The 27,849-nt window shown below is 59.9% G+C and overlaps 2 protein-coding genes across 6 annotated transcripts in view; one reads left to right on the top strand and one right to left on the bottom strand.

Annotated features, from left to right (window-relative positions):
- The window catches only part of DNAH17 (dynein axonemal heavy chain 17), a 94,030-nt gene extending 88,751 nt beyond the window's left edge, over nt 1-5,279 (top strand). The window contains exons 75-80 of the mRNA XM_043462283.1: nt 853-1,032; nt 1,384-1,566; nt 2,228-2,410; nt 2,622-2,765; nt 3,133-3,358; nt 4,159-5,279. Coding sequence (XP_043318218.1) covers nt 853-1,032; nt 1,384-1,566; nt 2,228-2,410; nt 2,622-2,765; nt 3,133-3,358; nt 4,159-4,406 — 1,164 coding nt within the window. The 3' untranslated portion in view covers nt 4,407-5,279. The remainder of the gene's footprint in view (nt 1-852; nt 1,033-1,383; nt 1,567-2,227; nt 2,411-2,621; nt 2,766-3,132; nt 3,359-4,158) is intronic.
- Nucleotides 3,707-27,849, bottom strand: part of PGS1 (phosphatidylglycerophosphate synthase 1) — a 36,773-nt gene continuing 12,630 nt past the window's right edge. Inside the window, exons 4-10 of one of the 5 annotated variants that reach the window (XM_043462284.1) lie at nt 26,736-26,835; nt 25,766-25,955; nt 24,953-25,131; nt 21,665-22,186; nt 13,287-13,435; nt 8,609-8,737; nt 3,707-4,251 (exon numbers count right to left, since the gene is read on the bottom strand). In XM_043462284.1, coding sequence (XP_043318219.1) covers nt 8,618-8,737; nt 13,287-13,435; nt 21,665-22,186; nt 24,953-25,131; nt 25,766-25,955; nt 26,736-26,835 — 1,260 coding nt within the window. In that variant the 3' untranslated portion in view covers nt 3,707-4,251; nt 8,609-8,617. Of the gene's footprint in view, nt 4,252-5,278; nt 7,150-8,608; nt 8,738-13,286; nt 13,436-21,664; nt 22,187-24,952; nt 25,132-25,765; nt 25,956-26,735; nt 26,836-27,849 lie in introns of those variants that run through there. The other 4 variants (XM_043462285.1, XR_006268388.1, XR_006268390.1 and 1 more) reach the window with 4 other exon arrangements.

Genomic DNA, 27,849 nt, shown 5'->3' with positions numbered 1-27,849 from the left:
CCAGTGTTGTCGGGGGTGGGGGGGACCTGCACCCGAGCGGCCTCAGAGGAGCGCAGTCGTGGCACGTTGGCCGAAGTAGCGGCACCCCAGGCTGAGGGCACAGCATGGAAGCAGGTGCAGAGCGGAGGGCAGTGGGAGCGGCCGAGCGTGGGGTGCGCAGAGAGACCCGGCCACCGCCAGGGGGGACGCTTGTGTGCGCTGCCTGGTTTGGTCGGGTTCCCGTGGGGCAGAGCCAGGCCTTGGGGTCGGAGAGAGGGTACTTGCTGGAGCTGGCTCTGCTACAGAGCCCTCAGCAGCCCGCATGGGCAGGGCTACTGGAGTATGCTTGGGACCGGGGCGCTGTGGGTGGGGTCAGCAGAAGACCCACTAGACTGTGAAGACACACGAACTGGACCACATGGCCAAAAAGCTCGCTGGCGCCCCAGAGCCAACACTCCATCCACAGAGAGTTACTGCTCTTGTTGGAGGTGGCGGTGAAGGGCAAGGTCACAGGAGGCTCCCCATTTCATCCCCACGTCGGGGAATAAAGGTGGAGGGGACAGGCAGGCTGCGGGGACTCAGTGCCGGTGCCAGGGGACTCACGTCAAGGGAGAGCATGGAGGAGGGGTGGGCACAGGGCCGGGGAGAGGGGGTGGAGGCTGGAGAGCCCCTCATGAGAGGTGCCCCATGGGAAGAGGGTCAGCAGGGGTTGACCCCATTCAGCTGCTGGCTGCAGTCAGAGGGGAGGCAGGGCCAGCCCTGGGCCTGCTGCCCGAGGGGAGCGGGAGACCCTGCAGAGCGGGTGGGGAGGAAGGGGCAAAGGTGACATGAGGGGCTGGCAGTCCCCCTGATGGCAGCCGCTCCCCTCCGAAGGTGCCCTGGGACGACCTCCGCTACCTCTTCGGGGAGATCATGTACGGCGGCCACATCACCGACGACTGGGACCGCCGGCTCTGCAGGACCTACCTGGCGGAGTACATCCGGGCGGAGATGCTGGAGGGGGAGATCCTGCTGGCCCCGGGCTTTCAGATCCCCCCCAACCTGGACTACAAGGTGAGGAGCGCGCCCTCCAGGGACAGGGAGCACGTGAGATATGGGCGCCCTCCGGGAGGCAGAGCGACAGGGCAGGGCTGGCCCGCGGGCTCCCTGGGGCGGGCCTCCTTACGGACCAACAGACCCTCCAGGAGGCAGCCAGCGGGCAGGCAACCCAGAAAGCAGGTTTGAGAGGCAGCCTCCATGGAGTGGGAGGGGAAACGCCCTCTGTGCGGTGGGGGGGCGGCCCCAATAGAGGCTCATAGAAACAGGGGGTCGGCCTAGAGGGCAAGGGGTGGGCGGAAGGTTCTGGGAAGAGAGGCTTTGTACGAGGAGGATGCAGGCTCCAGCTCACCCAGCCCCTCTTTGCAGGGCTACCACGAATACATCGACGAGAACCTGCCCCCCGAGAGCCCCTACCTGTATGGCCTGCACCCCAACGCGGAGATCGGCTTCCTGACGGTCACCTCGGAGAAGCTGTTCCGCACCGTCCTGGAGATGCAGCCCAAGGAGACGGACTCGGGGGCTGGCACCGGGGTCTCCCGCGAGGAGAAGGTGGGTGTCTGACCCCCACCTTGATCCCCCTTCCAGGCTGGGGGCCTGCAAGCTGGCTGCTGTGGCCCCAAACTAAACACCGAGGGCTGAGCTAGAGAGAGCCGACCCCACCCCACACAGTGCCTCCCTCCCCAGAGCTCTGAACCTCACCAGCGGGGCGCTCGGCCTATCCCGCGAGCACGGGCAAGTCCAGATTTCTTGACTGGAGTGGAACCTCAGTGCTATGAAGCCCCACAACCTTTTCTCTAATAACCAACCACAGGTCTATGGTTGGGCAGTGGTGTACAGGACCACCATGGGGGCCAGCCCTTGAGAGGGTGTGACCAGCACGTCCACGCAGACAGCTCCCACCAAGGACAGGGTCATGACCCCATGACCATGGGGTGACCTGATGGGGGGGAGGCCGTGCCTTCAGGACGTCTGAAGGTGCCGGGCCAGAGTGGTCATGCTCCCAAGGGCACAGCCACGTGGCCTTGATGACGAGACCAAGGTCCCCCTCCCCGATGGAGCCCGGGGCTGCACCCCCACAATCCCCTTTTCCTGGCAACTCCACCTGCCTTGCTCCTGGGCTTTGGAGGTGAATGTCAGGGCAGCGCCCTGGCCTGGCGCTGGGGCAGGGCTGGGGCCCAGTGACATGGGCCGGCTGGGGACTGGCTTCCAGGTGAAGGCCGTGCTGGACGAGATCCTGGAGAAGATCCCTGAGACGTTCAACATGGCCGAGATCATGGCCAAGGCCGCCGAGAAGACGCCCTATGTGGTGGTCGCCTTCCAGGAATGTGAGAGGATGAACATCCTGACCAACGAAATGCGTCGCTCGCTGAAGGAGCTGAACCTGGGGCTGAAGGTCAGAACTACAGGGGCGGCAGGACCTGGGCTGGGACCTAGATGTGGGCTGGCCGCCACAGGCTGACCGCCCTCGGCCACAGGCCAACGAGCCTGAGGCCACTGAGCCACACCCTCAAGGTCCCTGGGCTGGAGGAGTGGGCACCTCAGGGCCAGTGACGCCCGGGCCTGGGTCACTGCTGAGTGCCCCAGCACCCCCGTGTGTCCCCCAGGGAGAACTGACCATCACAACCGACATGGAGGACCTGTCCACAGCCCTGTTCTATGACACCGTGCCCGACTCCTGGGTGGCCCGGGCCTACCCCTCCATGATGGGCCTGGCGGCCTGGTATGCTGACCTGCTGCTCCGCATCAGGGTAAGGACAGGCTTCGGGGGAGCCACTGCATGCTCAGCAAACCTGTCCCCAGGGCCTGAAGAGCGAGGCTGGGGAGCGGGCGTGTGCAGAGGTCCCCGCTGGCCTGGTCTTGGCCACGCCTTGGGGACATGGGCCCCAGAGTGCAGGCACTTCCCCTCGAAGGAACCCCAGGGTGGGCTTGAGGTGGGAGCCGCTCCCACGGCCAGAGACGCAGAGGCCCTCCCAGCAGGCTTTCAGACCCGAGCCTCTGACGTTGAGCACCCCCCGCCCAGACAGTGAGGGGGCACCCCGGGCAGGCGGCCGGGCCCCACGTCCGCAGTGTGGAGGTGGGGAGGCTCCAGCTCGGCCCCGCCTACGCCCCCTCCAGGAGCTCGAGGCCTGGACCACGGACTTCGCACTGCCCACCACCGTGTGGCTGGCCGGCTTCTTCAACCCCCAGTCTTTCCTCACGGCCATCATGCAGTCCATGGCCAGGAAGAACGAGTGGCCACTGGACAAGATGTGTCTGTCTGTGGAGGTGACCAAGAAGAACCGGGAGGACATGACTGCGCCCCCCCGGGAGGGCTCCTACGTGTACGGGCTCTTCATGGAAGGTAGCTGGCGCTGGCGGGGAGGCGGTGGGCCCTGCGGCCTGGCACAAGTGTGCCTTCTGAGGGCGGAGGCTTCTGTCCGAGTCCCCCGCCCACCCCAGACCCAAGGGCATGGCGGCCTGGCCAGGCACCACCTCGGAGCCCCGTGCGAGGCCATCACGTGGCCAGATCCCGGCAGCCGCAGGGGACTCAAGGCCGGCACTCACTCTGTGCCGTCCTGCACCAAGTGAGGCCAGACAGGCCCGCTCTGAGTTGAGTGCCAACCCCTCCCCTGTGACAGATGTCACCCCCATTCCTGGGGGGGTGTCAGCCCCCCCCCCGCCCACATCCCCAGAGATAAGCACAGCAGCAGACGTTCTCCATGTTTATTGTGGAATTACAGGAAATCTCAGCGTCATTAAATAGGGTGAGTAGAAATAACTCTGGTTCAAGGCAACAACAGTTCTATGTGCGTATACACGTTTATACTGCGCAGGGACACGGGACAGACGCCACAGGGGAGGGGAGCGGGGAGCTTTAATCGGTCACTTTGAGCTGGAGTTATGGTTTCCTGCCCCCGAAATCAAGAAGGCTGACACACGAGGCTCTGAAAACACCACGAATGTAAACAATGGTTCAGGGCTGAGCCGGCCCCCGGACGTTCTCAGCGAGACACACACGCCCCTGCCACGCCCTCCGCTCACAGCTCCACGTGTGGTGATCCTGGTGCCAGTCCGGCCCCGGCCCATCTCAGCAGGGGTGGGGGCGCGAGCCAGTCACCTTACCGCGGGCCACCCTGACCCTCAGATGTGCCGCCCCTGCAGGAGCTCGCTGGGACACCCAGATCGGAGTCATTGCCGAAGCGCGGCTGAAAGAGCTGACGCCAGCCATGCCCGTCATCTTCATCAAGGCCATCCCTGTGGACCGCATGGAGACCAAGAACATCTATGAGTGTCCCGTGTACAAAACACGCATCCGTGGTCCCACCTACGTCTGGACCTTTAACCTGAAGACCAAGGAGAAGGCAGCCAAGTGGATCCTGGCGGCCGTGGCACTGCTCCTCCAGGTCTAGCTGGAGAGAGTCCCGCGCTGCCCTGGGCCAGGTCCTGACCACAACTCCAGATTCACAGTTGGGAACCCAGCCTTCAACTGTCATTTATTTTCACAGGAACTGACGGCTGCTTTTTGTTCTCCTAAATAATCGAGGTACTTCATAAGCACGCACATCTGGACTAACCAGAGCGGGGAAGGTAGCGTGAAGAGGGGGTGTGGACAGGATTAAAACAATGCGGCTACTGAGCCGGGCTTGTCTGATTCACTTGAGCTGGCCTTCAGCTCGGTGCCTGCTGGCCACCAGGGGCCCGGCACAGGCCTGGGGGGTGAGACCCCGATTCCCAGTAGCCGGAGAAACATCCGAGAAACCAAACCCCCAAATCCTGACTTCCTACAGGGGCGGCTGGGTTAAGCTTTCCCCACCAGGGACCTGCAGGGTTACAGCTGGAGGCAGTCACACCCTTGGGCCTGATGCTACATGTGAACACCCACCACTAAGGGGCCGAGGAGTTCCATTCCTGTATAACAGGAGCTGCTACCTCCACAGGCACTGTCCCTAAAGCATTCTTCCTTCTCTGAAGAAAACCTCCCTCGGTTGTGGTAATGCCTCCTCCCCGCCCCAGAAATCTGAAAAACAAACTGTTCCAAAGGGGGGCCATTTCCATGCACCTCAAGTGCTTCCCCGTCAACTGCCCACTTTCTGAAATTGCTGGGTACTGGAGGGACCACTTTGAACACATGTATGTGCCCTGGGAGGTCACAATAAACATGCTCAGTTCTGGGCAGCATCTTCACTGTCTTTCAGCTCCCGCCCTTCTCCCCAACAGTTCTCACTTGTTACCACCAAAACAGACTTTAAAACAAAGTCTATAATAGGCAAAGAAAGGCATCATATAATGTAACATTGATTACAGAAGTACCTACACATATAAAGCAAACATTAACATATGCAAAGGAAGAAACAGACAATAACACAATTAATAGCAATGGACTTTAACACCCGTTTAGAACAATGGACAGATCACCCAGAATATCAATAAGGAAATAATTGTCTCAAACGACACATCAGACCAGTTGGACTTTCCAGATAACTAGAGCACATTCCACCCAAAAACAGAATGTACATTCTTTTCAAGTGCACGTGGCATGTTCACCAGGATGCATCACGTGCTAGGAAGGCGATCAGAAAATACCTGGAGACAACGAAAATAAAAACACAACTTTCCAACATCGATGAGATGTAGCAAAACCAGTTCTAAGACTTCCAAGAGTTCATAGGAATACAGGCCTACCTCAAGAAATAGAAAAATTTCACACAACCTAACCCACCCACCATCTAGGAATCAGAAAATGAAGAACAGACCCCAAGTCAGCAGAAGAGGGCCAGCTGCTCAGCGGCCGAGAAAGCCTGAAGTGGGTGTGCCCTCAGGCACTGCAACCCGGGCTGAGCACGGCAGTGGGCACCAGGAAGGCCAGGGCCCCCAGCCCCCGTGTTTCTGGCACAGGAGACAAGGTTCAGGAAAGGTGACCCCATGCCCTCCCCACACAGACACCCACAGCCTGCCCACGAGAGGTGGCCCGTCTCATTGCACTCTGGGCTCCTGCTCCAAGGGGAGCAGGTGGCGGCCCTGGTTCACTCCTGGAGCTGCCCTGGGAAGGCTCCCGTCTGACGGCTGGGGGCCGGTGTCCCTATCGGCAGCCAGAATGACCTCAGCAGGACCAAGCGCAGCAGGCCCCAGACCTGCCTGACTCTGCGTGGCCGCGCTGATGCACGTAGTTCAGAAAAGCAGCTGGGCTACCCTTAAGGCTGACCCAGGGGATGGGTGCAGACAACGAGAAGGGGACAAGGCAGGCAGCGAGCAGGACCCACAAGCTCCAGATAACAGACCCCTGGAGGGGCGGAGGGCGGGGCTCAGGAGCTGGGCCCTCAGTGTCTCTCAACTTAAAAAGCAGAGCGAAGGAGCCTGTCCCCACCCAACCCCACTCCCCACCAAGGGGTATCTGACCTCGTTTTCTAAGTTCACCCTGATCCTGAAGTTTTGTAAAAACTCTTTTCCAAGGATTCTCATTCAATCTGTGGGTGAAGAAGCGGTCCTAGAAGGCCTACCTCTGAGGCCAATGATTTACAACAATCCTGGGTCTGGTGGGGCTGAGAGGGAGAAGGAAAAATGTCCCTCAAGTCCTCCCACCCTAGGACCTGGAGGATCCACACCCCTTCGGAAGCAGGGGTTCTGGCCAGAGTCTGGGTGCCAGGCAACCGCCACCGCTGGCCAGAAGGGGTCACTGTAGCCCTTGGTGTCCAGGCTGGAGGGACAGGATAGCCACCACTCTGACTGGAGAACATAGAACTGCCGGTGGCCACCACACAACTCATCCTAATCCCTGGTGATAACCACAGAATGGGGACGTTTTCCAATTTTGCCTCCAGAGCCTGAAATAAAACAGTCATTCATTCCACACTACACACGGTGGGTCGATGACAAAATTCTCTCCTAACTGTGAGATGATTCACCTTGGAGCTGCAATCCAGTCTCGGGGAGACAGACTGGGACGAGCGCTGTGCTGCATCTGAAAGTGCCGTGGGCACGGCAGCAGTCCCGGAGAGGGCAGAAGGGCAGGGGCCCAGGCTGGGGCGAGCTCCAGGGGGAGAGGGGAGCCCCCTCCCCCAGGACCGTCCTGAAGGCAGGCGGCAGACACAAAGCGAGCAGGCCGCCTATTGCTCAAGCCTGGCCGTGGCGCAGGCTCGCTCTGGCCCACAGCATCTGCAGGAATGAGAACGCCGTTTACCAAAAGCCTCCCTCCAAACAGAAACCCAGCGCCCGGCGCATTCCTTTGGCTTCCCTCCTCTGATCGTCCACAGGACAATTTAATCACTGGTTTGAAGACAGACAGTGTTAACTGACGTGCCGCTGCCCCTGGGTAGCATGGTTGAGGCTCCACCACTCCCCACCCGGAGAACCTGCAGACCTGCCGGGGCCCCGGGGCAGGGCCGGGGCCGCTCCAGGCTCAGGCGGGGTGCCCCCAGCCCGGAGCCCCAGCCTCCCAAGACCCACGTGCAAAGAACGTGACTGCCGGAGCCGCCAGCCCTTGGCAGGGAGACACGTGAGGGAGACACGGCAGGGCTGGAATCCTATTTGTCTCCCCCTACCCCCAACTCCCCGCCCCGCCCCCGCCAGGGGTGAGCTGCCAAGCCCTGGTGCCGGGAGGCCTCCTCTCTGGCCGAGGTTCAAGCACCTGAAGATGTGCGGAGTGGGCTGGGAGGTTTGAAATCTGCTCCCGGAGACGTGGGGGCAGGGGAGGAGCACAGGGTAGAGAGAAACAGCAGCAGACAGAAGAGAAGCGGCAGGCTGGGGGGAGGAAAGGCAGCCGCAGCTCAGCCTCTTAGTACCTTTCTACTCTCTAAATTTTCGTGTTATCTGAATAAAGCATAAAGTAATTAAAATGATTAGAAAAAAATGAACTGATAAAATACAACCTTTCAAAGTGAGACTGAGGAGAGAACCGTGGTCCCAGGCCACACATGGGGCCAACGCGGACCACACTCGGCCGCTCAAGCCTCCATCCTGTCCTCCCACCTCCTCACTCTCTTTCCCCCACAAGCCCCTCTGCCTGGGCTGGGCGAGCAGAGTCTTACCCAGAACATCCCACCCCGGAGACTGATCCACCTGGGGCCAGGTCAGGGTCTAAAGGGATCCGAACCCAGAGGGTCACTCAGGAGAGACCCCACCCCTGACGGCAGCCACAGGGGTGGCCATGCGAGGCTGCCTCTTGTCCCCATGGGACACAGCTGGTGGCCCGGGGCCTCAGGTGCTCTCGGCAGGCTCCTGGATGGACTGGTGAGTCCTGCTGCCAGTCACCGAGAGCACCGCGAGTCTGCCAGCGCACCCCAGGAGCACCAGGGAGACGGGGTCACAGCCCCGAGGCCTGACTGAGGCTCCGTCCATCCTGCACGGCCCAGGCAGCAAGCCCGGGTGTCCCCACCACGAGCGCTGCCCCTCCGCCCCCGCTGCCTTAAGAACCCCGTGCTCAGCGACAGGCAGCGGGCACAGAATCTACCCCGGTGTCCAGCAGCCATGAGGCCCTGGCCCCAAGGCCGCCTCCAGGCCCCACAGACAGGCAGGTAATCAAGGAAGGATCAGAGAGCTCCCGAGCCCCTGCAAGAGGCCCAGGACCCCAGCTGAGAGGACCGCCCGTGGCCCCCTAGTGACCGCAGGTCAGTACCTGCCGTCCTCAGAAGAAGTTCTTGATCAGCGGAGTCACCATCTTCACCCACAGCTTCACCTGCCGGCTTGGCTGCTCAAAGGTGGCAGAGGACACCACACCTGCCCTGCGGTAGAGCTGCTCCTGCTCCTGCGGAAGAGGGACAACCAGGGGTTACGGGGCAGCTCCGGGACCGACCACTCGGCCTGCCGGCCCTGGGGCTCCGCGGGGGCCCCGGCGCAGGTCGTCCCTGTGAAACATCCCTGCGGAAAGCTAGGAAGCCAGGGTGTCTACAGTTTGAAGACCGAGATGCGTGGGGGACAGGCAATTTAGAGCTGAAGGAATACAGCTGAAGGAAATATTTTAAAGTGCATCCTCAAAAAAAAAAAAAAGTGCATCCTCATTAAATGAGGCAGTGCAATTAAAATAATGAAGGTCCTTTTTTAAACAAGACAGTTCTTCTTCTCTCAAACTGGCAGAAAGTTGTAACGTCATCAGCCCCTGCTAACGAAGGCAGAGGGAACAGGCATTCCCAGACACGGCTGATGGAAAGCTGGGGGCCGGATCCCCGTCTGGAGAGCAACTTGGCAACAGGTTATCAAAAGCCCTGAAAAGCTCCGTTTTCAAGAGTTTATCCCAAGAAAATAACTATGCACTAAGATTTCTGTATACGCACATTTATCATGCCAACATTTATGATAGCGAAAACCTGGAAATCACCTAAATGTCCAACAACCAACTAATCAAACATAATAAACCCAGATGACACACCAGCGTTCACCATAAGCTAACCCTGCCCTGGAGAAACACCAACTTAATGATATGGGAAGGCACACCAGATGGAGTGCAAGACACTGCATGGGAATTAATGTACACAACAAACACAGTCCTAACTTCATTAAAAAGAAAAAAGACAAGTGACACTCTCCATAAGCCCACAGACCAAGACTGGCTAGGAACGATCGCAACAATTTCAGTGACTATCTCTGGGCAAAAGGGTCAGCGTCTTCTAATTTTCCTCCATTTTTAAAGTAAAAGAATATCACTTTCATATTTAAAAGTGAGTTTAAAAACGCTGACATAAGCCTTGTCTTACATGGTGTTTGAGAAGAGGACTGCTCTGGTGGCCCATGTGCCAGTGCAGGGGCCGTGGGTTCGACCCCTGGTCTGGGAGGATCCCACGTGCCGCGGGGCAGCGAGGCCCACGCCCTGGAACCTGTGCTCCATGACCAGAGAAGCCACAGCGGCGGACAGCAGCTCCCCCTTGCACACCGCAGAAAGCCCACATCCAGCACGAAGACCCAGAGCAGACAACAAGGAATGAATGAATAAAAAATCTTTGAGAGGAGAAAATGCCTCTCTTAAAACACGACACCCTCGAGGCTTTCCCAAGGCAGAGGCAGCAGTCAGGAGCTGTGACTTCCCTCTCTGAGCCTCATGTCCCTCCATCTGCGAAACCCTGACTACCATGCCCCGGTGAGGCTTCCTCAGCACTGGCTGTGCTGACGCTCCATCCACGCTGGCACCAGGAGCCCCAGGGGGGTGCCGGGGTGCTGCCCCCCGACCCGCTGGGAGCCGGACACTCTCCTCTGGGAGGCAGGAATGGAAGCTGTGTCCCTGGCCAACCCGTGACCCAGTGAGGACGGGAGAGGGGGCCATGGAGGACACGGCGCCATCAGAACACGACAGACTGTCCGCACCTCTTCCCGTCAAGGGCTGGGGAAATCTAGCGCCCGACCTCACGGCTTCCTGCGCAGAGTGCGTGCTCACTCCCCCGTGGGCCGGGCCCCGGGGCCAGGGTCCCTGGCGCTTCGCATCTGAGCCGACTGTGCTGCCCACTGACCGCGGCTGGACAGGCCTGACGGAGGAGCCAGCCTTGGTCTCCAGGGACTGCTTTGCGGCGGTCTCCACAGACCCGGCTCCAGCTTTATGTTTTTCCAATGAATACGCAGCCAAGATCTCAATTAAATTACCAGAAACACTTTAAGTTTCCTCACAGACTCCGCATGGGGATGGAGAAGGAAGTCAGCTGCTTGGGGTCACAATGCTGTTCAAGGGAGGCTTCCCTAGGTCACAAGTGGTGAACCGTGCTCCCCGAACAAAACCAGGAAGCTTTCAGTTTTTACTGTACGTACTAAGTGAAGGGAGGGACTTTGGATTTGGATAAAAATATCTTCCCACTCCGGTGCCCAGGGAGACATGGACAGGGCCCTTCCCTGGGACCCCAGGAGGACTCCAGAGGCGGCTTCTGACGGCAGGGCCCCGGGCAGTGGGGTTTTAGGGACTTTCTGGGCTCTGGGGAGGCTGTGCGGCTGGGCAGTCCCAGGATCAGGCCTCACATGGGCCTCTCCAGAGGGTGGCTGTCGTCCCAGTGTGTAAGCACATAGGTGGAGTTATCCAGAAATGCCTTTCTGCATGTTAAAAGCAGAGAAGTCTGCGTGCTTCTAAAGAATGGAAGGGCTGCACTGGCACAGACTGCCACCCTCCCACCAACAAAAGCCCCTGGGACCCAGGTTTGGGAAGAAAAAGAAAATATCCCAAATATGTCATTTGGGGAAGCAGCTCCTGACCACAAGCGGCCCAGCTTTTCTCAAGATTCAGGATGTGGGTTCAGTTCCCCTACTCGGGGAGTTGGGGGGAGAGCGGCTAGCACCAGGACTCTGGGCACAGACTTGCTCCCCCAAATCAGCCAAGGCCCACAAAGCCCTGATCCTGGGGCCAGGTGCACCCTGACCCCTCTACCGTCTGGGAAACCCGGCTCTCAGAAGCCAGGGCGGAGGTATGCGAGAGGCCCCGCTCCTCTCGCCCCAGCGCCCTGAGGCCGGCCAGCCCCTGCTGGAACCTCGGCGGGGGTTTGCTGGAAGCCTGACCATAGCATCTGTGATCTGCTGAGCAGATTAGAGTCTCCCGCTGGCCGCCCGGAGCCCGACCGCTGCCACTTCCCCTCGGCCCCGGTGAGGCCCTTCCCGGCACCAGGGCCCGCTCAGGCACTGACAAGATTCCCAGATCACAGGAGGCAGATCCCGGGGAACCAGGCAGTTACCATTTCCTCGTCCATCAACAAAGGCTCCAAGGATTTCGCAAGAGTAATTCCCAAACACAAGGATAAAGGCTTAACACAGCCGCTGCACTTCTGAGGGCTGGCCTCCGGGGGTGTTATCCAGGCTTCCATGACTCAGGAGGGAGGCTGGCACCTCCCCTGGAGAGGCTTTGTCATAAAGGTCATAAATTCATGAAGCCGAAGGGTCACCCGGGCTTCACATGCACAGGTGCGGTGCTCGCATTCCCGAAAGTCCACCAGCACTGCTGCAGGCGATCAAACACAAAGATGCACACAGATGCAGAAAGAATTCATCTGCACTTATCCTTGACTTTAAATGGGAAGACCACCATCGTGGAAGGAGGCCGAGACCGCTGCCCCTCTGGGAACCAGAGCTGCCTTCCTGTCCCCGGGAGCCCGGAGCTCTCCCCGCCCACCCCGCACCTGACCGAGGGCCCCTAGGGCCAACAGGAGGGGCTGGGGGGTCCCGTGCCCCGTGACTGACTCTCCAGCCCCAGCTCGGGAGAAAGGCCTGCGGTCCTGTGAGCCACGCGGGGGAGTCTCTTCCCAGGGGAGCGGGAGGTCCTCGCTGGACCACACAACATGCTTGCCGAGCCAGACCAAGAGCATTAGGTTCTCTCTCAGGACCACCCCGCCCCTGCCCCCTCGCTCTCAAAAATGGCTGCCGCCCCCTCTCACAACTGCAAGGAGAGAAATCCTACTGCAAGTGTGACAAAAACCATGCAGAAATCCCAAGACACCTTGGAAACAGGCCCGCCCTGCCCCACCGCCATCCCCTGACACAGGCGGGGGCAGGTGGCACACCAGCCTCCACGGGGCCCCGCCCACCACCAGCGCCTACAAAGCACCACTCGGAACCCCACTCCTGGCCAGGCACACCTCCAAGCAGTCCCTCCACCACTTCCTGCAGAGTCAATCCCAAACCAGATCACTACCCAGTGAAACAACCTGAAGGAAAATAAAGAGAATCGAAGTTCTCAGCGCAAAAGGATCATCGTGCAGACTCAAGGGCACAGCCGTCTGGGCCCCGGACAGTCCGAGTCCTGGCCACGGCGCAGCTCCGCACAGACCACCTCTGTCTGCACGGCCTCTGAGGTCACTCTAAGGGTTGGTTCTTTTTGCCAGCTTCTGTCTCCACTTGCAGAGACCCTGCCTCCCATGTGCCCCTTCTGCCTGGGGGGCAACCCCACCTCCTGTCTCTCCCTGCCCTGACTCTGAAGCACCTCTGGGGGAGGGTCTTCATCAGAAGTGACCCCGGCCACCCAAAGCTGCTCCCTAACAGACCTGGGCGCGGGTCCTGTGTGACCCTGGCTCCTACCCCAGGAGCTGATCCGCCATCTCAGAAGAGGTTGGGACCACTGCCATATTTACATCCCCGTGAGAACAAAGCATTCTCTGCCCATGCAGGAGAAGACAACGCGCCCCGAGACCCAGGGGAGAGTGCCCACCAGGCCAGGGCAGGCCCCAGGCTGCAGGCAGAGGGGTGCAGAAGGCCTCCCTCGGGACCGGCCACCAGCACACGCGAGAGGACCCCAGTTATTTCCCACCCTCGGACCCCAGCAGGAGACAGTGGAAGGAGGCAGCCCCCAGGAACCAGGCACCCGACTACACCCCCACAGCCCCACAACCCCAACCAACCTGGTGAAACTGCTGCTGCAGGGCCCGGCTCTCCGTTACGATGGCAATCTGGGCCTCCAGGTCCCGGTGAACCGACCTGTACCCAAAATTAGGAGAGCCAATCAACGTGAGACAGGGCAGGCTGCTCCCTGCCAGGTACAGCCAGAGGCCTGCAGGGAGAAGGAAATGTGTAGACAGAAGTGAGCACGGCCGCCACCACAGCCTCTCCACGCCACACAGACCTGGGGGAAAAGCAGGCCCGCGGTGTCCCGGGAGCAAAGGGACGGGCTCCCGTGGAGGACAGACTCCCTGGAGGCCCACTCTCAGCCCTGCACGCTGACCTGGGGGAGAAGCAGGCCCGCGGGGTCCCGGGACAAGGGGACTGGCTCCCCCGGGGCCTGCTCTCGGCCCCGCGCTCTGACCTGGGGGAGAAGCAGGCCCGCGGGGTCCGGGAACAAGGCTGCCGCGGGAGGCACAGGCCCAGCAGGGTCTGCAGGGCGCCCGCCTGGTACACGGCGTGGCCCGCAGGGTGAGAAGCGGGCTTCTCCGGTGATGCCCGTGCTCAGGTTCTGTTCTCACCCCGCCCTGCCCCCGGACACCCCCGTCACCCCTCCCAGACAGCATGGGGCCTTTATTTCCCGCTCTCCACGCTGCCTCAGCCACGTCGGGGTCACCGTCCCGCCTCCCCGTCCTTCCACAGGCCTGGAGGGCAGGCAGCCCAGCAGAGTTCAGGTCACACCTGCTGCTCATTGAACAGGCCGACTGAGCCCTGGGCTGGGGAGCAGCGACCCTTTCAGCTGAGCCTACAGATGCGGTAACACCTGACTGGGTTTAAGAACAGGCCACCTGGCCAGGCAGCCCAGAGGCAGTCGTCCCCCACGCCCTGCCAGAGCAGAGAGGGGACGAGCCCTGCGCACTTCCCCCAGAGGAGCTCCCGGGGCCCTCCAGTCACAGCTTGGGACGTCTGGGCTCCTCTGGGGTTCTGTCCCAGATCTTGAGGGTGGAGCCTGGCTCTGACTGAGCGGCGAGGGTCTCTGCCGAGGGAGCAGCAGCCCACACGGCAGGTCTCTAAGGCGGCAGGGGGGGAACAGATGGCAGAGCTCGGGTGGGCGAGCTGCACCCACGTGCTGGTGAGCTGGCCCGGGGCCCCTCCCTCCGCCCGCTGCCGACCATGGAGAAGCCCACCAGAGCGCCGGAAGTCTGCCTGCGGGGGGCTCCGGGGCTCCAGGCCAGAAGGGCGACATCCGCTGGAGGCCGGTGCAGCAGAGAACCTGGAGGCCCTGTGTCTCAGTCCTGCCCCAGAGAAGGCGGCTTCCCCCCCACCATTTTTTTTTTTTTGCTAGAAAATGAGCCAGTTGACACCAGAGACAGAGGAAAGCAGAGCGCGTGAGCAGCCACTAGGGGCAGCTCCTTCCTCAGCCCGCGCACTGGGAACATGCCGTCTCTTGACGACACCTCGGCCACAGCTCTGTAACGAAAGCCGTGGATTCTCGCAGAATCCTAAACATCACCTGAGATGGACAACACGCAGGTCCCCTGCTCTGCACCCCATTCCATCCCCTCCCCAATCCCAGCCCCATCAGAACTACTCCTGTTCCCCAAACCTCTCCAGGACATCTGCGGCCCCAGACTTCCGTCCTCCTACAGGGCACCAGGCCTGCCCTCTATCTTTTCCTCCACGCTGTACCAAGAACGCCCAGCCTGGGACACCCAGGGGGGCCGCCTGAGTCATGGGCTCCTCTGCAGGCTGCCCGGCGCAGGGCCAGCCTCCTCACGCCCTCCCACCACCGTGGGTCTCTCCTCTACCAACAGGACCCTTCCGAAGGGCCCAGAGGCACACATGAGTACCACGAGCGAATCAACGCGTGATACACACCAAGCTCCTAAAATAGAAGGCCGTTTCCTAACTCTCACTCAGAACAAGAGCATTTCCAAGAACATCTTGGGTAAGAGATGACGATGCTCAGCTGCCTGTTCCTGTAATACGCCTGCCACCCCCCAACACACACACACACGCAGGGGCCACATCAAAGCCACTAGCCTGCCTGCTGGTCTCGCTCAACCAATGGCACCCCGCCCCGCTGGGCCGCTGCATGTGAGCAACCACGCAGCTCACCTGACCGCACGTCCAGACCGCGGGGGGGCGGGGGCAGGCTGGCCCCAGCGCCCCGCTCCAAAGGCCTCATCCCCTGCAGGCAGAGCTCTCCACCCGGATGAGGCTCAGTCTGCCTGCCCCAGCTCTCCTTAAGGCTGGAGCAGGGCGGGACAGGCAAGATCTCCACCAGCCATTACTATTTCCACTATTCTGTTTTCTAATCTTTGGCTGCGCCACACAGCTTACGAGACTGTAGTTCCCTAACCAGGGATTGAACTCATGCCACCTGCCGTGGAAGCTCAGCGTCTTAACTGCTAGACCGCCAGGGGAGCCCCTGCTCCAACCCTTCTGATGCCAAGATCAGCCCCGTAAAGACACTGTGTCTGCTCAGCGCTACCTGTCCAGCTGCTCAGAGAGGGGACAGCGGGAGCCAGGACAAGGGAGGCCCCGCTGCACGGGTGACACGTGACAAGGCTGATAAGGGTCACTTGCCACCAGGACCCTGGGTCCTTCTAAAGCTCCGGGACCACAGGTCTTCGGGGAAGGTGGCAGGGGCCTGGTCTTGCCTGTCCCTAGTTGTAACATCTGCCTAAGCAAGGACTGCTCCCTCGCACGGTAGTGTACAGGTCAGCCCCTAGAGGCAGACAGCCCAACTCGGCCTGGCCCACAGCTCCCCGGTACAGAGCACTGCTTCTCAATGAGTTTTCATCACGGACCCCTGAAGGAGCTTTTTCAGCCCCACTTAAGATGAAAATTGTGTTTTTCAGCACTCCCCTTAAGAGTCGGTCTCCGGCCCGTGGGGTGCTGTCCCCCCGGTTGGTCATGTGTGACACACACTTGTTTCTCATCCTTCCTCTCCTCCCTGCCGCCTCTGCCTCCTCCAGCTTGTCTCTCTGGCCCAGGTGGACTCCAGGTGAGTGCTTGGATTTAAGAGACACTGCACCTTTAACCTATTAACTGCTCTTGGAAGGCCTGCGATCACCCCACCAACTTCCCCTGCAGTCTCATCTGCACGATCGTTCTCCATCAAAAAGCAGACAGGCAGACATAAATGGTGAGACAGCCACCGCTGGTGCGTGGTGACAAGTGGGGCCAGTGCAGCGAGGGAAGTCGGGGGACACCACACACTGCCCCTGGCAGCCCAGGGCACGGGCGCCGCTATGAGCGAGAGTCCTTCTGGACTGAAGCTCACCAAGTCAGGCGCTCGTAAGCTATGGGTCTGTGCCCTGAGGACAGCTGGGAAACGCTCATGCGGGGAGGGGAAATCGAGAGGCCCTCTTGAGCTCCTGACTGTCTGAAGCTCCGGCCAGACCTGCGCTGCCACTCAGGATGTCGGGGTGAGGACAGAGGGTGAGCCTGCCGGGCAGGACTCGCTGTCAGGAAACACAGCGCTCCCAGCCCAGTCATAAACTTGTTATCAAGCCCCGGGTCCTCATCCTGGGGCTGACCTTCGGGCCCAACCCCTCCATCCCACATTCCCGGAACCTCTGATCAGGGAGAGATTCTGCAAGAGGAATGACTGCGCGGGAGGGGAGAAAGTGCTGGGGGAGGGGGGAGCTGAACTTCAGCACTGCCTCCGGGACAGCAGGTCTCATCACGAAGGGAGCGCGCCGCAGGTACAAGGGGACGACTCGGAGGCCTACCTCTGAAATTAGACCTGCTGCCCCATGCCCTGGCCTCCTCTTGAAGGAGGGGGCACCCGCCTCCGCTCTGCGCACACTGGCAGTCCCTTCGCAGGCCCAGCATCATCCTCCAGGGGAGTCCAGGTGGTCCCAGGCTCCCGAAGCCCTTGCTCACACCCTGGGCTCCAAGCCCCTTCCCACCTCGGGGCCCAGCCTCCATTCCCAACACCCCAGCCGTGGCCTTGGGGCTCCACAGTTCCGTTCCCTCCGCCCAGACCTCTCCTGCCCGGGGTCTCTGCTCAGTGTCACCTCCTCAGAGAGGCTCTCCCCAACCCCCATCTAACAGACCCATGTAAGTCTGGAGTCCCCTCCTGCCCTCATCTTCTTCAGTCCTTCCCATGACCTGACGTCGGATTTGATACGGTCATCTGCTTCCCAACGAACTGGACACCTTCTGAGGACACAGGTGTCTTGCCCCCGTGCCCTGAATGCTGCCTGGCACACAGCAGGCCCTCCGTAAACACTTGTGTGAACAAAGTAAATAAAATGAGACTAATAAGGCCTCTTACAACAGTTAGTTAAGTATAAAAAGGCAAAAGGCTTCGAGGTTCTAGAGCAGAAGCACATGAACATTTCAGGTTAGAAGCCTTCTTTGAGGAGCTCTCCAGAAAACCTCAAAATCCGGTACCTGCCACCTTTATTATTGTGTGATGAATTTCCCCCGACCCCGACAACATTCTGCGATAAATTTCAGAAGGTTCTCAGATCCCTGTGAAAACGAGGGGACACAAACGTCACAGAGCTACCCTCAGGTGGACAAGCATCACCTGCTCTGAGGCCAGAAGAGCACCGACGCACCCCAGGAGGCAGGAGGCTGCTGCCGCCTTGGCCTCAGGTGGGCGGCATGGCCCCCGGGCACGCCTGCCGTCCCCGGGTGAGAGCCGCCCCACATGTGCCCGGCACACAGGGTGGAGCTGCCCCATTCTCGCTGCAGGTTCACCCCCGGGCGCCGTGCCAGGCGGCCTATCGGGAAGGCAGTAAAAATAGTGACAGTTCTCACACTCATTAACAAAGCCTCTGTCAGCAGGAGCCAGAAATCTCTTAATCCAGGGGGCCTGCCCCGCCCTCGCCACACACGTTGTGCTGTTGTTCATACTGCCTCCAGATGAAATCACATCTCAACAGCAGGCAGAGCCCACACCCCCCAGCACGGACGTGGCCCTGGCTCCCAGCACAAAACCCCATGATGGTGCACACAGCACCTCTCAGGCCCTCTCGTCTCCACGGGGCAGAAAGCTAAGACGTGAGGCCTGACACTCTTCACAGTCACTCGGACTCCCCTGAAGTTGCTGCCTCTCCAAGACCTAAGGAGACGAGTTCTTTGGCACAAGGGAGACACAGCACTTAAAACCGCTGACAGCAACCTTCCTGGTGGTCCAGTGACTGAGACTCCGCACTCCCAATGCAGGGGGCCTGGGTTCGATCTCTGATCAGGGAACTAGATGGTGCCTGCCACAACGAAAGAGCCCACAGGAAACACCCTGAGGCCCAGGACAGGTAAACAAACAAACATTTCTAAAGAAGAGCTGCCGGCTGATGGGCGCGGAAAGCGGACCTCCACCCTGCCCGCACCCCAAAGCTCCTGGGGCCAAGACAACGCCAGTGAGACCTCCAGCCTCAGTGTCACCCTCACTGACCCCCAGAGAACAGAAACAGAGCCACAGGTGACAAGGACACCTCTTCTTGCCAAGGCGTCCTCCACCCCCATGCACACGGCGTCTCGGCCACAGCCTCAGGGACCCCAATCCTCTCCCCCAGACCCTCAAGTACACGCGTGTCACTGCTGCCTCCTGAGTAAGATCAGAGCCATCGCCCCAGTGGACATGCAAGTGGAACCAGGTCCTCCACGTCTGCCAAAGGTAAACGTGGGCTGAGAACCACGCTTCGAGAGAGACCCCCCCAGCCTGGGAACCTCTGCACCACATCTTGTTTACCCAGGCTCTCCCTGACATACCAAACAGACGCCCTGTGCAGGGCTCCAAATAAAAGACAACCAGATAAACCCACGTTGTCAGGTCTCTAGCACATGCCTTCAAAAAGAAGGAGGTCCTCCAGTTCTTTCAAGCAACTCAGCTTTGTTAAAAGGTGACATACACTCAAGCCTGCAAGAAATCAGCAAACAGCCAGTGCAGCGGTCTCCGCTCAGGCCTCTGGGCAGCACTGCTCCGGCCGGGTGCTCAGCCCTGCCCGACATCCCCCCAACACTCGTGAGCAGAAAACACCGAGGAACACACCCTGCCCATGTGCTCTGCCGCCACCAGGCCGCACGGCTGTCCATGGGCACCTGCAGCCCGCATGGCCGCTTGCCTTCTCGCCATCTGACCCGTCCCCCTCCAGAGGCCCCGACAGGGCAGGGCTTCCCTGCGTCATAAGAAGGGGGCCGCCGGCAGGTTCAGCCGTCAGGCCCAGAGCCTCAGGCTGCCTGGCTCCCAGGGGCAAGCGATGCTGACAGACGACAGCTGGAAGGCGAGGAGCTAGACGCAGGAACACAGCCTCCCAGCTCCTTCTCCTCACCCAAGGGCTTCTGGGAGCAGGAGGAGCCAAGATGAGCCCAGGCCTGTCCCACAGGAGCCTGTCCCACAGCATCAGCCCTCAGCAGGAATTTTCTAGTGCCCAAACCCAGACACAGCTCTCACACCCAACACGGGCCCTGCAGAGGGCAGGCAGGCCGGAGCCGGTCCACCACCCCCCCGTCCAAATCCACGCAGCCATCTGCACTGCCTCCTCATTGTCCTAGCCTGTTGCAGGGGACATGATTGTCCAAAGATGGGCCAGAAAGGGGGGCTGACTTACGACTCCCACTACTGACCACAGCGCCTAGGCAGGGAAGGACCTGGCCTTTCCCCACAGCACGGAGTGACCTGAGCTCGGCTCCTGCCCTGAGGACAAGGTGCCTTATGCGCAGAGTCCCACTCTGCCTGCCATCCCATCGCACACACGCTGGGATTCCTGGCCTTCCCCACAAAGCCAGCTCCCAGACTGCAGGGCCCCACCCGCAGCAGGCGGGTGGGAGGGAGCGGCAGGAGCAGGCCAGTCCGGGAAAAGGTGAGACACACTGGAAAAGCCAGTTGGGTGTTTCTGTTTCAACAGTAACTCGGGAGTCACTGCACGTTTCTCAGCACAGCTTCATGGAAATAATCCACAGCACGCTCAGAACTGTCAGGCCAGGCTGTGCTGGGGGCCCCACCGGGACCAGGGAACCCCCACCACCACCCAGCCACAGGGCAGACGGGCGCCAGCGCTCTCGACGCACCACCCTGCAGCTCGCCAGGCACACGAGTCCCCTCGAGCTCAGAGCTCCTCCCACCCCAGCTCTCTGTATCCAGGACCCCACCTCAGGCACTGCTGCTATTCTCAGAAGTAACAGAGCCAATCCTAAAATACCTCCCACACCCCCACAGGCCAGCCTACCTGCCTGGAGACACCTGGTCATGACACATCCAGGGTCAGCCACACGGAACAGCAGAGCGTACTTCCCACGGCAATGCCACCTGCCCAAGCAGGAACGTGGGCCTCGCAGGAGGAAGTTGGAACCACCCAACGGGCCCGAAGCTCTGAGCGGGAGCAGTGGTTCTCAAGGCATCAGAATCTCCAGGGAGCTTTTCAAAGTTACCATGTTGAGGTCGAACCCCAGAGGGCTGGACCCAGGAGGCCAAGGGTGGCCTGGGCATCAGTGCACCCCCAATGGAAACCACTGGCTTAAGGAAACAAAAGTCCAAGCTGAGGTTCAAAGTGACCTCAAGTCTAAACAACACAGACAAGTGGCCGCAACACACCACCCCTCCCATGGCAATCAGTCACTCTGGAAGCCCCCAGGACCAGTGCAAGAGCAAATCAGGTCTCTGAGCCACCAGCGAGAAGTCAGGAAAGCCAGGCATTTCCTTTAGACATAGGACTAACCGAATGGGCTGTGGGTCTCCCAGAGCACGGAAAGGCGCGGTCACACCCAAGAGGCGGGTGCACTCAACATGGTGTAGCAGCCAGCGGTCCCTCTGCTAAGCACTGGGTTCTAAGCTCTGTGATTCACGCCTTGGACATGCCCTGGGACTGTGCTCCACGGCTGCACACAACTGCCCAAGAAGTATCATTACAACACACAGTTCACACGCCAACCCACCCTGGGGCAGTCCTGCACACGCGAGCATTTCAAGTAGAGGGCCTCAGTTTCCTCCAATACAAAAAAAAGAGCGAAGGTTTGCCTCATAGAGGGAACGACCAGCAATGGCGAGGAAAAGACTGAAAAACTGATGCCCAGTCAACGATCCCTGGTGAATCCTCTCTGTCCTCGAGAAGGGGAGGGCCAACGCGGGAGAACTCAGCTGCTCGAGGGAAGTGCACGTGTCTTGTCCTCTATGAGGGAGAGAGTACGGGTACACTTTTTAAAACAGCCACCCCAATGGCCTGAGTATCTGCGTTTTGGGCAGACACACGGGAGAGATTTTGCAGAGCTGAAACGGACACAGACGTGAGGATGACGAAGCGCCCACAGGGCCGTCGTGAAGACAGGAGGGAGGCGGGGCAGGGCTCTACCAGACGCCGGGCAGCGCGGGCAGGCTGCAGTGCAGGGTGCGCCCCGCCCCCGGCTGCCCGTGCAGGCCGCCCCCGGCCGCGGCCGCGCGTACCTTTGGCGTGGAACGTCCAGTCCCTGCGCCAGTACTCCTGCAGCCGCACCCGCTCCTGCTGCCCCAGGCTGCACACCTCGCTGTAGAACTGCCGCTCGATGTGCACGTAGGCGGCCGGGATGGCGCCCGCCACCCCCTTGGCCCCGAAGAAGCCGTTCACCTCCGGCGAGGCCAGCAGGATCTGGTACTCGGCCCGCGTGCCCAAGACCAGGTCCATGTAGGCCTGGGTCAGGTTGAAGTAGCCAGTGGTGAGGTAGACCTTAGCACCTCGCTCGGCCTCTGTCAGCAGGGTCTCGGTGACAATCTCGTCGATCTGAATCTCAAAGGGCTTCATCTGGATCAGGGGGTAGATCCAGGTGTCGGGGGCCGGCCTCCGGTCTCCAGCGGCGGCGGCGTCCTCCTGGGTCAGGAGGGAGTCGCTGTGGAAGGTCTGGGCGTGCAGCATCTGCTGGCGCGTCCTGGCAGAGTTGATCACGTCCATGACCCTCTTATTGGCCGCCTTGCAGTACGCAGCCCGGTCACCTAGAGGGAGACATGGCAGAGGGGATCAGGGGCAGCGAATGGTGGGCATGGCGCCGGCACGTGACGGGCGCCGCAGCTCACCCTTCACCAAACACACACGGCAATGCCCACGTGAGGCTCCTCCTGGGACAGAAAGGCCCAAGAAAGCACCCTGCCACAAGAAGCCTGCACTCGGGGGCCAAGAAAACGCCTTTACCAACACCACCTAATGGAAGTTCAGAAACAGGCAAGACTGTGGGAGAAGGCGGGGGTGGGATGTTCTGAGAGAATAGCATTGAAACAAGTGTACTATCAAGGGTGAAACAGACCACCAGCCCAGGTTGGATGCATGAGACAAGTGCTCAGGGCTGGTGCACTGGGAAGACCCAGAGGGATGGGGAGGGAGGCGGGAGGGGGGATCAGGATGGGGAACACATGTAAATCCATGGCTGATTCATGTCACTGTATGGCAAAAACCACAACAATATTGTGAAGTAAAAAAAAAGAAAAAAAAAAACAGGCAAAACTAACTGAGGGTGACGGTAGTCAGGACAGTGGGCGCCTTGGGGAGGGGGTCAGGCCTGGCTGGGGGCCCCAGGGGGCTTCTGGGCACCAACCCACTAGGAACCATACATAAGCTGCACACCCATGTTTGGGGTGCATGGTACATGCCAGAAAGAGCATGTGTCTGACAGAGACACGTTAAGTATGATCAGACAGGAGAGCGCCAGGCAGGGTCAGAGGCGGACAGGCAGGCTCTGGGCCGTGTTTGCACACGGCCACTAGAGACGAGCGGCTGCACGGACACAATGAAAGGAAAAGAAGCGAGTCGCAATGCTATCTCTAGATGATAAGAGAATTAATGAGCTAAGCATCCAACTCAAGAAGTTATGGAGGAAAAAACAACAGGAAAAGACAAAAAATACAGTACAAGGAAGGAAATTATAAAAAGCAGAAATTAACAGAATGAAAACAACGACATGAAACATAAAAGTAGGGAACTTCAACACTGTCAGAGTTAATTCTCTGAAGAGACACAATGGCAAGCCTTGGGCAGGGCTGATCAAGAACAGGGAGGAGGGCAGCGTGGCCATGCTGGGAACTGCGCACAAGTGCCGCGCTGGGGACAGGCCCACAGGCCTGAGCGCTGTCAGGCCTGGGTGGCTGCATGGAGGACAGCTCCCTGCGGGGAACCCCCCTCGCTGACGGCAGCCAGCACGAGGGTCACTCACTCTCACATCACGGGGGTGCAGGGGGGCCCCTTCTCAGGCTGCCCTGGTCCCCAGCACAGCTGTGCCCAGCCCCCCACACCCCTCGAGCATGCTGACTCTCACTCTTCTCTGAATGGGGGCCCTTTTCTCTGCCTATGCGTGCCAGGCCTGTTAAGTGAGAACAGGGGTCAGCCAACATTTCCTGTACGGGCCAGACAGTAAATACTTTAGGCTTATAAGCCAAAGGGTAAAATTGAGAACAATATGTAGGTACTCGTATGATCAGAGAGAAAACAGACTTCCATAAATTTTTACTGGTGAAATTTAAAACATAAAAGTAACTATTATAGTACTGTACGTGGGCTTCCCGGTTGGCTCTGTAGTAAAGAACCTGCCTGCCAACGCAGAAGACACAGGAGAAGTGGGTTCGATCTCTGAATCGGGACAATCCCCTGGAGTAGGAAATGGCAAACTGCTCCAGTGTTCTTGCCTGGAGAATTCCACGGACAGAGGAGGCTGGCAGACTACAGTCCATGGGGTCGCAGAGAGTCTGACATGACTGTACATGCACATAAACACACACACACACTACTCTAAAACACTGCCACACGCACACACGACTCTCAGACACTGCCATCCCCTCTCAGATGCTTCCTCTCTAGCTCTTCCCCTCACAAGGGCTGGGTTTAACCCGTCCCCCACGTTGCTGACAGGGCTGCAAATTCAGCAGCAGACCTCCTTAAAGGCCACCAGGAAGCCACAGCCACAGGAATCACAGGAATGCAAATACCCCGGGAACACCAGCTGCCAGGGTTTGCCTGTTTCCAGCGAGCGGAGCCGAGGGCTCTCCCATTTCACGTTCCAGGCAGGAGGCCGCAGACCTCACTGGAGCCGAGAGCCACAGAGCCCGAGCGCTGGAGCTGGGAGCAGTGACCCTGAGGGGGTGGCCATTTAGCAGGCTGCTTCCTGTAAGTGCAGGGCAGGTTCCTGGCTCATCCCATGGGTACCCAGACCCGATGCCCACAGTCCCACCTTCCCTGGCGACTCCCTCGCCCGCAGAGCATGACGGATGGCCAGTGAGTCACGTCATCTGTCTGGCTCCAAAGACAGAAGCAAAACAAAGCTCCGCCACCCAAGTCTCCTAAACCCATGACAAGGCCACCAGAGGCGCGCCCTCACTGCCCCCCGGCCCAGGAGGCTGCAGAGCCCAGGCCGTACCTTCGCAAGGACGCACTGTTCCCTCTAGAGGCGCGCCCTCCTTGTCCTCACGGCCCCCGGCTTAGAGGCTGAAGAGCCCGGGCCCTACACCTTTGCAAGGACGCACTGTCCCCTCTAGAGGCGTGCCCTCCTTGCCCACACCACCCCCGGCTCAGAGGCTGCAGAGCCCGGGCCCTACACCTTTGCAATGACGCACTGTCCCCTCTAGAGGCGTGCCCTCCTTGCCCACACCACCCCCGGCTCAGAGGCTGCAGAGCCCGGGCCCTACACCTTTGCAAGGATGCACCGCCCCCTCTAGAGGTGTGCCCTCCTTGCCCACACCGCCCCCGGCTCAGAGGCTGCAGAGCCCGGGCCCTACCTTTGTAAGGATGCACCATCCCCTCGACCACCTGCACAGTGTCATCCCCCTGCAGCTGCAGGGACACGTCCCCTACCGCGTCCACCAGCTCCGTGAAGAAGTCGGCGATCTCGGGACAGTCCTGCAAGAACACGTAGCGGTCCTGCCGGTTGGTGAAGTAGGAGTCACTCAGGTTTGCACTACAGGGAGGAAAGCGGCAGGTGAGGACTCAGGCGAGAGGGCGTGACAGCAGGTCCTGGGGAGCCCGTCTCAGGGTTACCAGCAGGAGCAGGGGAGCGCCCAACCCGGGTTAGGACATAGCAGCAGCCAATCCACAAATAGCTAGCGAGCCGGGCCCCCTCACGAGAGGCGGGCCAGAGCGACACCAAGGTTGACACCGTGGAGTGACCGCAAGGCCCGCCCCTCACCGAGCTGACCATCAAGAGGAGACGTGGACATTTACAGAGGCAAGGACCACTCAGGCTCATCTGCAGGGTCCCCCATAGGGCATGGCTTCCCACCCGGCCCTGCCCAAGTTACTCATCCTCAGGTTTCTCCTGTATCAACACAGAGTGAGGGAAAGACCTCGTGGGGTGACAGTGAGAACTAGATAAGACGGCATTCAAAGGGGTCTCACAGGAGCGAGCACGCAGTGAGGCCTCAGGGAACCACTGCCAGCGTGCAGCCGCCCTTCGTGGCTTCTGTGGCAGTTGGGGCCCCGGGAAGATGCCGAGAGCCAGGCAACCAAACTGAACATGCGCTGGCAGGGCCTTGGGGGACGGACTCTCCCTCTGCGCTCCGCTGGCTCCCGCCCGGGGGAGAAAACCAACTCACCCGCTGAGGATGATGTTGTTGTCGAAGAGGTACACCTTGATGTGCTGCAGGCCAATGGTCTCATTGAAGCGCTCAGGGATGAGGAGCCGCAGAAGCCCACGCAGGTTAGGCGTGTGGAAAAGCGAGACGCGGACCTGTTCTGGAAACCTCTGCAGGAGCGGGAGCAGCATCGTGCGCGAGTTCTTCCTTCCTGAAGACGTGGAAGAGCAGGAGAGAAGGGACGGGAGAGTCGCGCCCGGAGAGCGGGCAGCACCGCCTCCCGAGGGCCTGGGGTCAGGCCACCAGGGGTGGAGCATTTCCAGCCAGAGGGGCCCCCAGGGCAGCTTCCACCTGGACACCCACCGCCTCCAGGGGCACGACGAGCAGTCCGGGTAACAGACATCTGCTCTTCCAGCCACCGGCCCCGCACTCTGGCACTCTGCTCCGGGTGAAGATGGCTCTGTCCACCCTGGCCTCACCCCAGCTCTAAGGGGGAGGCACCCAGGCCGGGCTGGGCTGGTCAGCGGGCTCGGAAGCCCCAACAGAGCCTGATGCAGGCAATGCAGGAGCTTCGGTCTGACCCAGAGGGAAGCAGGTGCTCCTCTGATGGACAAGACGCAGACTCGGGAGCTGCCAGAGGGCACCACAAGGAGCCAGGCAAGTGAAGCCAGCCCAAGGTCCAAGCCCCAATCAAGACCCGCACAAACCAGGTCAGATGTGTGGGAGTCAAAACAAATCTCTTTTCATGTATTTTTTTAAACAAAAGTGTCAATATTTCTAAAGGGAAAAAAATTCCCTTTTTCTCAGTCATTTTCACTTAGACTTGAGGTCACTAAGCCATAAAAGGAATCCTGACAGACAGGCCATCCTGGCCCATTCTAGCCTGACTTCAGATAACCCTGCTCCTGGCTGAGCCTGGAGTGAAGGCTCACTCCTCAAACAGGCTCTGGACAAGGAAGAACCTGGCGACCAGGCAGCGCGTCAGACCTACCTCTCGAGCCCCTCGTGAAGTCTAAGAGGATGGACACCCTGAGGTCAGAAGGAAACTTCGCCTGGAGTGACTTTTCTAGAGTGCTTTCTAGGCAATCCACCTGCCAAGAAAAGAGCCGCGAGAAGAGAAGGGAAAGCTCTGAAAAAATGGGTATGTGTTAAAGAAATGAACCAACCTGTCAGCTAACACCCCCACAGTCCTCTATGAACACTCGGGCACACACGCTCACGCACACACCATCCACACTTGCCCAGAAGCCAACACTGTGAAACCTCTTCCCGAGGCCGCCGCCCCGGGCACAGTTAATTGGAGGACACAGTGTCTACAGCCCAGGCCAAGTAAGAAGAGCGCTCTGCGGGTCAGGGGCACGGTGCCCGAGGGTGTGAGCCTCACTGCTCCTGAGAACACTTGCTAAGACACGAGCTCCCACACACGTTCCAACAGATCATCCTCACAGGCACACAACAAACAGTGCCCCACACATGGAGAACACTCGGTAAATATTTGCTGAACGAATGAATCCAAGACACAACCTGCCCACTGGCCACTCTCCATGGGCTGGACGTGGTATTCTTTCCCCGGGAGGACAAACAGGCTTCTCAGGCTGCCAGCTAACAGTACGTCCCGAAAGCGGGGCGGCCCCTTCCTCAGACAGGAGGGAGGGGACGGGGCTCTCCTGCCCCCCACCCTTCCCCTCGCCCTATAACCACAACCCCGTCCTAGGGGTTTCTGAACGAGGACAAACCAAGAAACAACACTTGCTATGGGCAAGGGGCCCATCTTCTCCCTCAGAGTAGAAAACCACCTGGGAACTCAGACAACACAATGACCTCGTTCACACTCACTTTGGCTCAACCTGCAGACTCTGCGCTGGGCTGGTCCTGCAGGAGCACCCCTGCACAACAGGTGACGCGTGCCCGTTCCCAGCCCTGCCTGTCTCACTGGAGGGGACGAGCGAGGCATGACAGCAAGTCAGGTGGGGACCCGGCACCCACCGCAAACCCTGGCGAAAGCAGGGGCCAGCCCAGCCTGCACGCTGGCTCCTCCGTCTAACACAGGCTCAGAAAGCCTCCCTGTGAAGGACCAGATAGTAAATATCTGGAGCTTTGCAGGC

The sequence above is a fragment of the Cervus canadensis genome, chromosome 1 (genome assembly GCF_019320065.1).
Source record: "Cervus canadensis isolate Bull #8, Minnesota chromosome 1, ASM1932006v1, whole genome shotgun sequence".
Lineage (NCBI taxonomy): Eukaryota > Metazoa > Chordata > Mammalia > Artiodactyla > Cervidae > Cervus > Cervus canadensis.
The sequence above is the reverse complement of the archived record's forward strand: the minus strand, read 5'-3'. Positions and strand labels throughout refer to the sequence as shown.